The 14106-nt window shown below is 42.6% G+C and overlaps 1 protein-coding gene across 2 annotated transcripts in view; it reads left to right on the forward strand.

The window, feature by feature from the left end:
• The first annotated feature begins 3026 nt into the window (after positions 1-3026).
• Positions 3027-14106, forward strand: part of NF2 (NF2, moesin-ezrin-radixin like (MERLIN) tumor suppressor) — a 129187-nt gene continuing 118107 nt past the window's right edge. For both annotated transcript variants that reach the window (XM_089655453.1, XM_089655452.1), the window contains exons 1-2: positions 3027-3150; positions 12886-13188. In XM_089655453.1, coding sequence (XP_089511579.1) covers positions 13075-13188 — 114 coding nt within the window. In that variant the 5' untranslated portion in view covers positions 3027-3150; positions 12886-13074. The remainder of the gene's footprint in view (positions 3151-12885; positions 13189-14106) is intronic.

Consider the following 14106-nt stretch of genomic DNA (forward strand, 5'->3'; position numbering starts at 1 on the left):
ACTGATCACTGTATTAGTGTCATTGGGGATGTCAGTGACAGTTAATCTGTTCCCCCCAGTGTCAGAATGCCCGCTATAAAGGTGGGAATGCATGATTAGAAAATTGACCGATCGGTCAGCCGACGACCGAGAGGCATTTGTTCGTTGGTCAAAATCGTGGCCCACATTAACCAATCTAAAAAAATCGTTCATCGGGCAATACGTAGTGTTGACGTCTTCCATATACTAAGTGGAAGTGATGCAGTGTGCGTGTGACCTTGTAGCCACGCCCTTCCGGCCAGAGTGAGCGATATACACAATTAACAGCAATGAGTATAATATAGTTTATTACATTATCTATATACATAAATAGTGATACATAAAATATAATATGCAGAATTCTGGTTTCATTATCTCATTAGGCCAATCAACTTTTAACATTTGGATTTTTTGTTCGTGTTTACGAATATTCCTTGGACATAAACATCCGAGTCATCTTCTGTTTCCGCTCATGTGTGATAGCGCTTGATTGATTTTTTTCGTATGACCGTCATACCAACGCATAGAAAATCAGTCGTTTGTGTGCGAAATGACAAAATTTTTCAGTGTTGTTCAACTGGATTTTTTCCTTCACAATATAGTTATCGGTTAAAACATCCTGCTCATCAACGAAGAGAAAAACGTTCGATCAGTGGTTCCGCAAAATTTTTCATACGATTTTCTTATTGTGTGTACGAGGCATAAGTCACTGATCGCCGCTATTACAATAAAAAAAATTCCAGTATGTATACCACCATTTGTAAACGCTATATCTTTCACATCAACCATCAATCAATTAATTTACACGTATTGGGATTGTTTTAGCAAAGACATGTAGCAGAATACATTTTGGCCTACATTTATGACAAAATTTATTTTTTTATTGGACATTTAATAGCAAAATGTCCAAAATATTGTTATTTTTCAAAATTGTCTGTCTTTTTTTGTTTATAGCACAAAAAAAAAAGGAAACACAGAGGTGATCAAATACCAGCGAAAGAAATCTCTATTTGTGGGGAAAAAAAGGACATAAATTTATTAACAGCGTTGCATGACCACGCAATTGTCAGTGGAGCTCCACCCAAAAGGGGTAATTCCGCTTTAAGCCTTTGTCCCCCACTCCCTATTAAGGATTGGCACCTTTTGGGAGTGGGGGGTACCTGAATTTGACAGATACCCACTCCCACTGCGATCACCTAGGCCAGTGGTCGGCAAGCCGCGGCTCGCGAGCCACATGCGGCTCTTTACAAACTTAAATGCGGCTCTTCTGTGTGCCGGGCGCCCGCCCCCCTCCCTCCTCTCGGGCGGCCGCCCCAAAAGTCAGGACTCTGCAGCTGTCAGGATGTAGGCGGGGCAGCCAGGATGTAGGCGGGGCAGCGTGACGAACTCCTCTCCTCTCACAGTCCGCCCTGAAGACCAGAACGGCACGGGAACACAGCGAGAGGAACACGCGGAGCAAAGGTAAGTGAATTGACACAGGGGGGACTTGGCTTACTACTTGCTACTTACTTACTACTACTATATGGGGGATTAATTACTATATGGGGGATGAATTACTATATGGGGGATTAATTACTATATGGGGGATTAATTACTATATGGGGGGTGAATTACTATAGGGGGGATGAATTACTATAGGGGGGATGAATTACTATATGGGGGATTAATTACTATATGGGGGATGAATTACTATATGGGGGATGAATTACTATAGGGGGGATGAATTACTATGGGGGATGAATTACTATATGGGGGATGAATTACTATGGGGGTTGAATTACTATATGGGGGATGAATTACTATATGGGGGATGAATTACTATATGGGGGATGAATTACTATGGGGGATGAATTACTATATGGGGGATGAATTACTATATGGGGGATGAATTACTATATGGGGGATGAATTACTTTGGGGGATGAATTACTATATGGGGGATTAATTACTATATGGGGGATGAATTACTATATGGGGGATGAATTACTATATGGGGGATTAATTACTATATGGGGGATTAATTACTATATGGGGGATGAATTACTATAGGGGGGATGAATTACTATATGGGGGATTAATTACTATATGGGGGATGAATTACTATAGGGGGGATGAATTACTATATGGGGGATGAATTACTATATGGGGGATGAATTACTTTGGGGGATGAATTACTATATGGGGGATTAATTACTATATGGGGGATGAATTACTATGGGGGATGAATTACTATATGGGGGATGAATTACTATGGGGGATGAATTACTATGGGGGATGAATTACTATATGGGGGATGAATTACTATATGGGGATGAATTACTATATGGGGGATGAATTACTTTGGGGGATGAATTACTATATGGGGGATGAATTACTATGGGGGATGAATTACTATATGGGGGATGAATTACTATATGGGGGATGAATTACTATGGGGGATGAATTACTATATGGGGGATGTATTTTCAGTTCTCACCAGGGTGAGAATACAGTTGGTGAAACCAGAGGTTGTGAGGACACCGCTGGACCGAGGGACAGGTAAGTGGCTGAATTTTAAGACACAGCAGCTAGTTTTTGTAGCTGCTTTTATTTTTTCAGGTGGAACTCTGCTTTTAAACACTGTAGCTGCTGACTTTTACTAAACACACAGGAGGGCAAGTAAAGTAGCCTCAGAGCCTGAGCATACGTGTTCGGTTTTAAAGGGATGAGGTGGCAACATGTGTATGCTGCCTTGTAGGCACCAGTAAAACATACTTCCATACACCATGTAAAAATGCCTATTCCTAAACTTCAGCGTTACATTTATTTACTTTTAGGTTTAGCTATGCTTTAAATAGCGCGCTGTTAGTCTGCTCTCGTCTCCATCCTCTTCTAACGAGGCAAGCAAAGGCAGCTGGGAGCAGCCAATCATAGCGCCTCTCCCTCAGGAAGCCATGGTACGCTTATAACAAGCGGTCTGCTATTGGTGCGTTTCTGTCGGCTGTGCCATTCGCTGGTAGTAGGAGAATGGGAGGGTCTATAACAGCAGGGAAGTGGTTGGAGAGGCTGGTGGATCCTCCAGCTTCCGGTAAACACCGTTACAGATTGCGGGGAAACAGGGAAGTTCTGACTGTAGAATCCGAACATCAGCGATGTGAGTGCTCTGCCTATTACTTCTCCTTACTGTATAGTACAGCTTGTGTCATCCGCACACCATTGCTCCCTGTGTGATCATAGGGGGGAGCTACAAGTTTTTGTTAACCTGGGGTGGAGTGTGATGGGCTCTTTGTAATCATAGAGATCCCTGATTCTGATTGGCTGTATGTTGTCCCCCTTCCTGTACAGGTTGCCTGTGATTGTTAGGATGGAGATGGCCGCCTGGGGGTGGCACGTATGTACAGTTGTGCTGTGATCATTGTAGAGGGATATAGGTCTTTGTTCTGTATGTGTGTCATGATGGCTGTAGTCTGATCTCAGGCTGGCATCTGTCACTGGAAGATTGGGGTTTTGTCTGTAGAAGGTGGTAATACATGTATAGCTCTGATTGATTGGAAAGCTGGATGTATTTATATACTGACAGTTTACTCCCTGCTTTACTTCCCGTACAATCTCATCTGTCCCTGCCTTCCAGGAGCTTACAATCTAACCCTAGGTTCACACCTAAGCAGTTTGCAGAAATGCGCTACAGTCCATTTAACATGATTTCCTATGGGACACGTTCACATCTCTGCGTTTTCTAAGTTTTTTTGGAAAGGGTCAGGGACTCTTTAAACGCAAAAAGTAGCTTTTTTTTTATTCTGTAGACTTCAATGGAAACATGGAGAAAAGCATGTAGTGCGTTTTTGATGTGTTTTAATCTGCCTAGCAACAAGAAAAAAGCAAAACGCATGTGCAAAAATGCAAAATGGAGCACAAAAAGCACTGTGGAAACGGATCAAACGCAAACTGCATAGGTGTGAACCTAGCCTAAAGCTGGGTGTACATGTACTTTTTTTTTTTCTTCATTCGATCAGTGCGTTGAACAAGAAAAAAACTGACAGATCCCCGCATCAACACAAGCATTGTTGATCTCTTGATGTGTTTTTGATTTCTGACAGGGGCGACTTCCAATGAACCAGATAAATTTCTGAATGTGTGTATCGGGGTTTGGGTTTCTATGTCGCATACTAGGGCCCATTTAGACAGGAGCAAATTAACCTGCCAGCATGTGTCTTTGGACTGTAGGTGGAAAACCACACATGCACAGGTAGAACATACAAACTCCATGCATATAGCATCCTGTCTGGGATTTAAACCAAGGACCCTTGTGCTAACCACCAATCCACTGTGTTGCCCAATCTGGCGTACAGTTTTACTTTCTGGGATGCCACATTTAGTTCTGACCTGATGACAACATTAATCTTCCTATCAAAAGTCTGGGGATTCACATTGAGATTAGAAAGGAAAAATGCATACGCAGATCTTGTCTACATAGAAAACTACATGTGAAAATGAACATCAGACTCGACTATAGAGTGTAGCTTTCCTTACCCAACCCACTCCTGAGCTTCTTTATTGATTCTTTAATGTTCATGGTTATCTCAGTATCCAATAAGGAAAAAGAAAGGGCAGAGCCAGGCTGAACTGTGATTTGAATACATTTTCAGTTGTGTGTGGAACTACTGATTGTTTTGGCATTTGGATTATAATGAAGCTAACTTGCACTATTCTTAATATGATATTTTGGATTGCCAATGGTTGCTTATCTGGCTTGGCCTAAAAAGTCCTTAAGCAGATTTTCTCAATGCTTTTACCCCAGAAGAACACTTGGGGAAATGTTTAGGTCTCAGAAAAGCTCAGCTAAAAATATTTATAGCTCATGGTACTTTACCATACGACATTAAAGCTTCTTACATTCAGGTGGCCAGGCGGTGGTAAAAACAAGCAGTTGAGTCACAGTTTTACAACCCACCTAAAACCTAGTAGACAGCTGGACCGGACTGTACACCTGCCTTGGAGTTGGCAGGCAACACCACCTGTCAAGCTTGCCTGTTCAGGTCAACAGATTGTGTGTCAGGGGTCCTGCAGCGGTAGCCTCTAGCACTCGGCAGACCGGAATCCCCCAAGGCGCGGAATCTAAGCACCGGCCTGCTTGTTCACCAGAGCCCCTGATGGTGGGGATGGACTTGGAGCAGGCCGAGACCAGGTCGCGGCCCCTTAGTTCACCCAGCTGTGGTAGAGGCACCGTTGAAGGTGTATAGCGGGTAAGAGTCTGATGTGAGGAGGTAACTGAAGCAGCGTCGGGCAGGCCGGGTCGGTAACAGTGGTGGCGGTGTAGTACAGAATCAGCAGGCAGAGGGATAAACAGGTCACAAGCCGGGATCATCAACAGGAGGTCAGAACGTATGGGGTTAAGCAGGAGAATGGTCAGACAAAGCCAGGAATCAGAGCAGGAGAATGGTCAGACAAAGCCAGGGATCAGAGCAGGAGACGGACAGCAAATCAGGATCAGGCAGGGTCGGCAACAAACCATCTACTCACAGGAACTCGGGAACACAGATAAGACCATACGGCACTTGAGCATTGCAAGAGCCGGGTTTAAATAGTCCGCCCGACTCCTGACAGGCGCTCCTGGGTCCTAGTGCTTGCCCAGCGCCGTCATTTGTGACAGGCGCGCCTGGGTCCTAGTGCCCGCCTGCCTGTACGTTTTGTCAGGATTCTACGCATGTGCAGATTCGATCGCTGCGGCGATCTTCCCATTCCCTGACATTGTGCTACAACCTCTAGCCAAACGCGTGGCTCATGGTTAAGGTATGTTACAGTAGTTTTGTTCATAATTGTCATTTGGCAAAGAACAAAATAGGCAGTCAGGAGGTGAACTCATGGAAGCTGCTGGTTAGCTACCCACTGAAAAGCAATCCTGTGTATATAGCTTTTTATAGACAGTTCTGGTTTGAACCTAGTGTAATGGTCAATAAGAGAAGGATTCCTTACAATGGTGGTCAGTGGGAAGAATGCTCTCCTTTCAGACAGCTATTTGTGTCAGTGGTTACTAACCTGAGAAATTAGAGAAATTCAGCTGGTCCCATTCCTCTGGCTCTGCTGGGTGACGTTTATGATTAAGCACGAGATCATGTGAAACGCGTTAACAGGTCCTGTATTCATGTCCTGGTGTTTTGTGTGTCCTATGGATCAATAAATACACACGATATTCATCTATCCTCCGGTGTGCGGCTGACTCTTCTTCCTATTGGGTGGTGTTTAGCCAGAACTCTGCAGACAAAATCAGTCAGAAGATCAATCACTTAGTGCTTAGGAAATGTCTAGCAAACTCCGGAGGAACCCTAGGGTACCATGGAACACTGACTGAAAAACCCTGCCGTAAGGCAATAATAGTGCTGAAATGTAGCACTTTGTGATGTCTAGGCCTCAAAGATGACTTGCGCCACATTTGATATTCCTCTCAGCAAGCTCCAAAAGTACCTGCTAAAACTAGCTATGGACTAGGACTGGACAAATTCCAGGTGACCAGGACATCTTTGAACAGGTTCCATAGCTGTTGAGGGTAGCCCTTGGTCCATGGCTTGTCAGATTGCCTGACAGCATATCAAATGGACTGATTAGCCCTTGAGTTCTAAATGTTCAACTCCAACTATAGTGTGACTTTGGCCAGTGATTTTTTTTATGGATTGCTCTGGTAGCTTTCTCTGTGCCTTTAATAAATAGACAGCGAATGCACCAGCCTAGTGCATTACTACTTTTTAATAGCAAAACCAGAATGCATAATATACTCACAAACCAACGTGTGTACAAACTCATCAACGTAAATCCAGGAACACAGCGCCAGAACTCCTGTATATCATTTCATCACATCACAAGTAGGAAAAAGAGGAGCTGCACATGTCTGGAAGGCGACGTGTTTCGGGGGACATGCCCTCTTCCTCCAACTTGGCTCTAAGGAAGAGGGCATGTCCCCTGAAACGTGTCGGACTTCCAGACCTCTGCAGGTCCTTGTGATGTTATGAATTGATATGCAGGAATTCTGGCGTACTGTTCCTGGATTTTCTTTGATGAGTTTGTACACACGTTGGTTTGTGAGTATATTATATTATGTACCAAAGGCTGGTGCACTCTCTGCTTATTGTTGCAGTTTGTCCATTGTACTGCAGTCTTATGAGGGCAACATAGCATGGTGTTTCAATTTTGGGTCAAGAATGGAACAGGGATGCAAGAGCCTACACTGTGTGCACAATTATTAGTCAAGTGTTTTCTTGTTTTTGGTTTTTGTTTTTTTAACCAAATCATCATTTTATGCATATTGCCAACTCTAAGCTCCTGAAAATTTAAATTTTTACATATGTTTTTGTGTAATGGGGGAGGGTGTGGCCTAAGGAGATCAACACCTTATATCAAGGTGTGCATTATTAGCTTCTTTTCCTTAGGCAAAATGGGCCAAAAAAGAGATTTAACTGACTCTGAAAAGTAAAAAATTGTAAAAAGTCTTGCAGAGGGATGCATCACTCTTGAAATTGCTAAGATATTGAGGCGTGATCACAGAACCATCGAACATTTTGTTGCAAATAGTCAACAGGGCCGCAAGAAATGTGTTGAGAAACTAAAGACGCAAATTACAATGCCTAAAAAAAGTATTCACACCCCTTCAAATTTTCCACATTTTGTCATGTTACAGCCAAAAACCTAAATGTATTTTGTTGGAGTTTTATGTGATAGATCAACACAAAGTGGCACATAATTTTGAATTTAAAGGACAATGATAAATGGTTTTCAAAATTTTTTACAAATATCTGAAAAATGTGGCATGGATTTTTATTCAGCCCCCTTTACTATGATACCCCTAACTAAAATCTAGTGCAACCAATGGCCATCAGAAGTCATAATTATTAGGCAAGTGTTTTCTTGTTTTTTTTTTTTGTACCAAATCATTTTATGCATGTTACCCAACTCTAAGCTCTGTAAATTTGAATTTTTACATATGTTTAGTTTAGTAAATAGAGTCCACCTGTGTGTAATTTAATCTCTGTGTAAATACAGATGTTTTGTGAAGCCCTCAGATGTTTGTTAGAGAACATTAGTTAAACAGCATCGTGAAGGCCAAGGAACACACCAGACAGGTCAGGGATAACGTCGTGGAGATGTTTAAATCAGGGTTCGGTTATAAAAAATTATCCCAAGCTTTGAACATGTCACGGAGTGCTGTTCAATCCTTCATCCGAAAATGGAAAGAGTATGGCACGACTGCAGACCTACCAAGACATGGCCGTCCACCTAAACTGACAGCCTGGGCAAGGAGAGCATTAATCAGAGCAGCAGCCAAGAGGCCCATGGTAACTCTGGAGGAGCTGCAGAGATCCACAGCTCAGGTGGGAGAATCTGTCCTTAGGACAACTATTAGTCGTGCACTCCACAAACCTGGTCTTTATGGAAGAGTGGAAAGAAGAAAGCCATTGTTGAAGGAAAGCTGTAAGAAGTCCCGTTTGTGAGAAGCCATGTCGGGGACACCGCAAACGTGGAAGAAGATGCTCTGGTCAGATCAGACCAAAATAGAACTATTGGGCCTAGAAGTAAAATGCTATGTGTGATGGAAAACTAACACTGCACACAACCCTGAACACACCATCCCCACCGTGAAACATGGTGGTGGCAGCATCATGTTGTGGGGATGCTTTTCTTCAGCAGGGACAGAGAAGCTGGTTAAAGGAAAGTACTGCGGATAACCGGCAATTGTCAGAGAAGTGATTGGCACTGAACATCAGGCAATGAGGATCAGTGCCCTGCAGTGCCGCCCATCTTTGCCTTGCAGTGTCCAGCAGTGTCACCCACCTGTACCCATCAGTGCTGCCTAGCAGTGCCGCATCATCAGTGCCACCTATCAGTGCAGCCTCATCACCGCACATCAGCGAAGGAGGAAAATTACCTGTTTGCAAAATTTCATAATAGAAACAAAGAAAAACTTTTTTTTTTTTTGTTTATAGCGCAAAAAATAAATACCACCAAAAGAAAGCTCTATTTGCGTGAAAAACATAATAAAAATTTCATATGGGTACATGGGTGTTACATGACTGCGCAATTGTCATATAAAGTGCGACAGCGCTGAAAATTGGCCTGGGCAGGAAGGGGTTAGAAGTGCCTGGTAGGCAAGTGGTTAATTGGCACTGAACCCCGATGATATTTGATCTTTCATGTTCAGGTAAATCTCCACCTCTCAAAGGTTGCCTACTCCTGGTTTAGATCAAAGCATATGTATGTGTTAGAATGGCCCAGTCAAAGTCCAGTCCTAAATCCAATTGAGAATCTGTGGCAAGACTTGAATATTCACAGACATTCTCCATCCAATCTGTCAGAGCTTGAGTTATTTTGCAAAGAAGAATGGGCAAAAATGTCACTCTAGAGTGCAAAGCTGGTAGAGCCATCCCCAAAAAGACTTGCAGCTGTAATTGCAGCAAAAGGTGGCTCTACAAAGTATTGACTCAGGGGGGCTTAATACAAATGCACACCACACTTTTCACATAATTATTTGTAAAAAATGTTGAAAACCATTTATCATTTTCCTTCCACTTCACAATTATGTGCCACTTTGTGTTAGTCTAACACATAAAATCCCAATAAAATACATTTATGTTTTTGATTGTAACATGACAAAATGTGGAAAATTTCAAGGGGTATGAATACTTTTTCAAGGCACTGTAATTGCCAAAGATTTGAGAAGAATCAAATGTGAAGCTACCAGGAACCCATTATCCTCCAGTGCTGCCATATTCCAGAACTGCAACCTATCTGGAGTGCCCAGAAGTACAGGGTATTCAGTGCTCAGAGACATGGCCAAGGTAAGGGAGGCTGAAACCCGACCACCACTGTACAAGACACATACGTTGAACCGTCAAGACTGGACAAAGAAATATCTGAAGACAGATTTTTCAAAGGTTTTATGGACTGAAGAGATGAGAGTGACTTTTGATGGACCAGATGGATGGGCCCGTGGCTGGTTCAGTAACACGCACAGAGCTTCACTTCGACTCAAACAGCAACGATGTGGGGTTCTTGTATGCGCTGGTATTATTACTGTAATAATACCAGCCCATATCAGAACCCCACCTCAACCTTGCTAGCTTCTTGTGACCCTGGTGTCTATTTGCAACAAAATGTTTGATTGTTCTGTGATCACGCCCCAATATCTTAGCAATTTTAAGATTCAGCTTCTTGCATCCCTCTGCATGACTTTTTACAATTTTTTACTTTTCAGAGGCCGATAACCCCCCTGGTGGTATTCCTGAGTGTAGCTCGGGGTTAAGTTTCAGTACCAGAAGCGGTAACCCCAAGCTACACTCGGGATTACACTGCAGTGTTGCTCTGGGATACCTGGATCACTTACCTTGTCCCGCGGTCCTGTGCTGTCCTCCCGCTGCTTCCCCGGCCATGTCCTCCGGCCGATGCCGGGTTCCGGTTCCTGCAGGCGTCGGGACGTACGGGGGACGGAACCGGCGGGAGATTAAAAAATGTCAAAATTTTACATACACGTAATACACTAAAATCTGATAGTATTACATTACTGTATCAAACCATTTCACATACATTTTGTCCCTAGTGCTTTGTCTTGTGCCCTGCCTGCATTTTTACTGTTCTTTCTGCCTGGAAACTGAGAAATTTCCATGGCGTCCAAAAAGCGTCCCTTTAGGTCAAAAGCGGTTTTAGACCAGCTAGAGAACAGCGATAGTAAATTAGAATTACTTGCAGAATTGAGTGATAATGATTCGTGGGGAAATTCGTCATCAGACACTGAAAACGATTTTGCGACTGAGCTCAGTGATGTGCGAACTTCAGATTTCAGTGTTTTTGGTTTTATTACGTTATTGAATTACATTTATTATTATATTTTTCATTATGATTATTTATATTATAATTTATGATTTCGTGTTTCAAATTTTATCATACCCGGGATGTTTACTAGACTCGTGTTACTAACTCAGTGAGTTATTCCTAAGAATTACAGGCCTACAATAAAAAAACAACATATTTCCATTGAAAACAATGTACCACTTTGAGCACAGAAATACTGACATAATCAGACCGCTAGGGAGGTTAAATCTCTTTTTTGGCCCATTTTGCCTGAGGAAAAGAAGCTGCCTAATAATTATGCACACCTTGATATAGTATGTTAATCTTTTAGGCCACACCCTCCCCCATTAAACAAATACACATCACCTGATATGCCTAAATTGAATCAAGTTTATACTTGAATAAATATAAGCTTGGAGTTGGGCAATATGCATAAAAATGATGATTTGGTCCAAACAACTCACTTGCCTAGTAATTGTGCACACAGTGTATAACATTGGAGTACCACACTCGGGCACAGGAGGTATTTTGTCTATTTAGCTTTCTCTTTGTCACTGATGTTACCAGGGGATTTGTGGTATTTGACCTGGTGAGAGCCTTTAACTTGTTGCTCTGTGGTTTGGTTGTGTGATGCTGGTTGATTGCTGACTATGAAGGCGTACATACATGAGCAGTCAATTCCATTAATTGGCTTTGTTGCCAAATACTGTTGAGATCATGATATCTATGATTCATTGTTTAACCACTAGCCTACAGGGCACTTATACCCCCTTCCTGCCCAGGCCAATTTCCAGCTCTCAGCGCTGTCACGTTTTGAATGACAATTGCGCGGTCATGCAACACTGTACCCATACGAAATTTTTATCATTTTTTTGAGACGGCTTAGCTTTCTTTTGGTGGTATTTAATCACCTCTGGGATTTTTATTTTTTCTTAAACCAAAAACCACTGAAAATTTTGAAAAAAAACCCAGTTTTTTTCTTAATTTTTGTTATACAATTTTGTAAATAAGTGATTTTTCTCTTTCACTGATGTGCGCTAATGAGGCTGCAGTGATGGGCACTAATAGGCTGCACTGATGGACACTGATAGGTGGCACTGATGAGGAGGCACTGGTAGGTTGCACTGAAAGGCAGCACTGATACATGACACTGATATATGGCACTGATAGGCAGCACTGACTGGCACTGATAGGTGGCACTGATGCGCACTGATAGGCGACACTGACTGGCACTGATAGGCAGCACTGATAGGCGGCACTGATTGGCATTGATAGGTGACATTGAAAGGCAGCTCAGATGGGCACTGATATGTGGCATTGATGTGCACTGATATGTGGCATTGATGTGGCACTGATGGGCACGTGGCACTGAGCACTGACTGCTGGCACTGATGGACACTGAGAGGTGGCACTTCTGGGGCCAGACTGATCATCAGGGCACACTGATCATCAGTGCCCTGATGATCAGTGTACATGTCCCCTCCGTGGAAAGCCGATTACCGGCTCTCCTCTCCTCTCGAGCTGTCAATGTGACAGCTCGAGAGGAGAGAAATGCTGATAACCGGCATTTCCGTGTTTACATGTGATCAGCTGTGATTGGACACAGCTGATCACATGACCGAGCTGACATCTTCGGCTCTTTCCGTCATCCGCTGTGTCCGAGGGACACAGCGCACCGGCAATTGCCGTGCTGCGCGCTCCCTGAACTGTGCATGCGCGGTGAGAATGGAAGGACGTCATATGACGTCCTATCAGAATGAGAGAACCACCTTGCGCCCGTCATTGTACTATATGGCGGGCGGAAGTTGGTTAAGGGGTTACATTCCACTGTCAGGGACATTCCCACTTTGGTACCCCTTTGATTTTGGAGGAGCTTTAGGAACTAAGAACCGTTTTGCCACTAGAGGTCTATGACACGGTTATTGGTAAAACTATGGAGAGAAAGCAATGTCCAGCTGTAGTTTCTGTCATAATAGCTAGGGATATCAGAAAATAACTATTCTGTTAACATTTATATAGTCTATTTGTGTTTTTTCACTTTTCCTTGTTCTTCCAGGTTCCCATAATTGACACGCCACATGCAAATACCATGTTTTATACAGAGGAATGACCACCAAGGGCTCATTTTCTTGCTTGATTCAGAATGTGTACATCAGTACAAAGCATGGAAGAAGAGGCATCTTTCATATAACTACCTGAAAAAGACTTTTACATCTGGATAAAAACTCAGGAACTCTTACGAAATATGGCGGGTGCAATTGCTTCAAGAATGAGCTTCTCTTCCCTAAAGAGGAAACAGCCCAAAACATTCACTGTTCATATCATTACAATGGATGCAGAGATGGAATTTAACTGTGAGGTAATGATGCATTGATGGTGCTCTATGTATATGCATTATAAACCAAGAATAACACATCTGTTGGCATTCAGCTGATCAGTTGAGCCAAAAGAGCTTTTTTTTCCCCATCTCTAAGCACTGCTAACTGAATGATCGGCTGTCAGACACAGGCATATAACAACAGATAAGACCGATACCATAAAATAGAAAGATGAAATTTGGCAGATTTTTCTTTTGTGTGCATAAGACCAACCTGGTTACTTAAAGATGAAAAGCTGTCAAGACAATGAGTTGTAGACATATTAAAATTTGAATATTTTCCGAAATTTCTAATGATATGTTGAGCATGGAAGTTCTTTTCACGCTTTTAAGAGCATAGGATCAATTCAAGAGCTTTAATTCAGAAAATAGCCTATGCAATCAAGGGGCCCCAGTGGATATTAAAGAATAAATTCACCTTTTTACCAAAAATAGTAACTACATTTTTTTGCCTGGAAACCATGCAGGTCTCCTGCAGATCTGTCAGTGGTGCACAAAAATTAAAATTCTGGTGCAGATACCGAAAATTCAGAATGCATGTGGCCGAAAACCAAACTGAAATGTCTGCGTATGTGGGGGTGGGGAGGCTCCAATTTTTTTTTTTTTAATATTTTCTACTTTCATGTATATTTTTATTTATTTTTTTAACTTATGAGTTTATTGCGATCACATAGGGGACAAATAGTCCCCTATGTGATAGCATTTGAGTGACAGGCCGTCTTTGTGGGGGGGGGGCAGTATGTGTAAGGAGAGGAGCATTGTATACAGTGAGGGAACAGTGTATACAGAGACGCTCCCTCACTGGCTGCCACTATATGTCAGTGCCGGTTTATAAATGCAATTGCCGACTTTTTTTTTTTCTTCACTATAGCTCAGAGAATGAGCTGTCACTGTCCTCGG

Source organism: Staurois parvus, unplaced genomic scaffold (assembly GCF_062004578.1).
Source record: "Staurois parvus isolate SC_StPar_1 unplaced genomic scaffold, SC_StPar_1.0 ptg000840l, whole genome shotgun sequence".
Classification (NCBI taxonomy): domain Eukaryota; kingdom Metazoa; phylum Chordata; class Amphibia; order Anura; family Ranidae; genus Staurois; species Staurois parvus.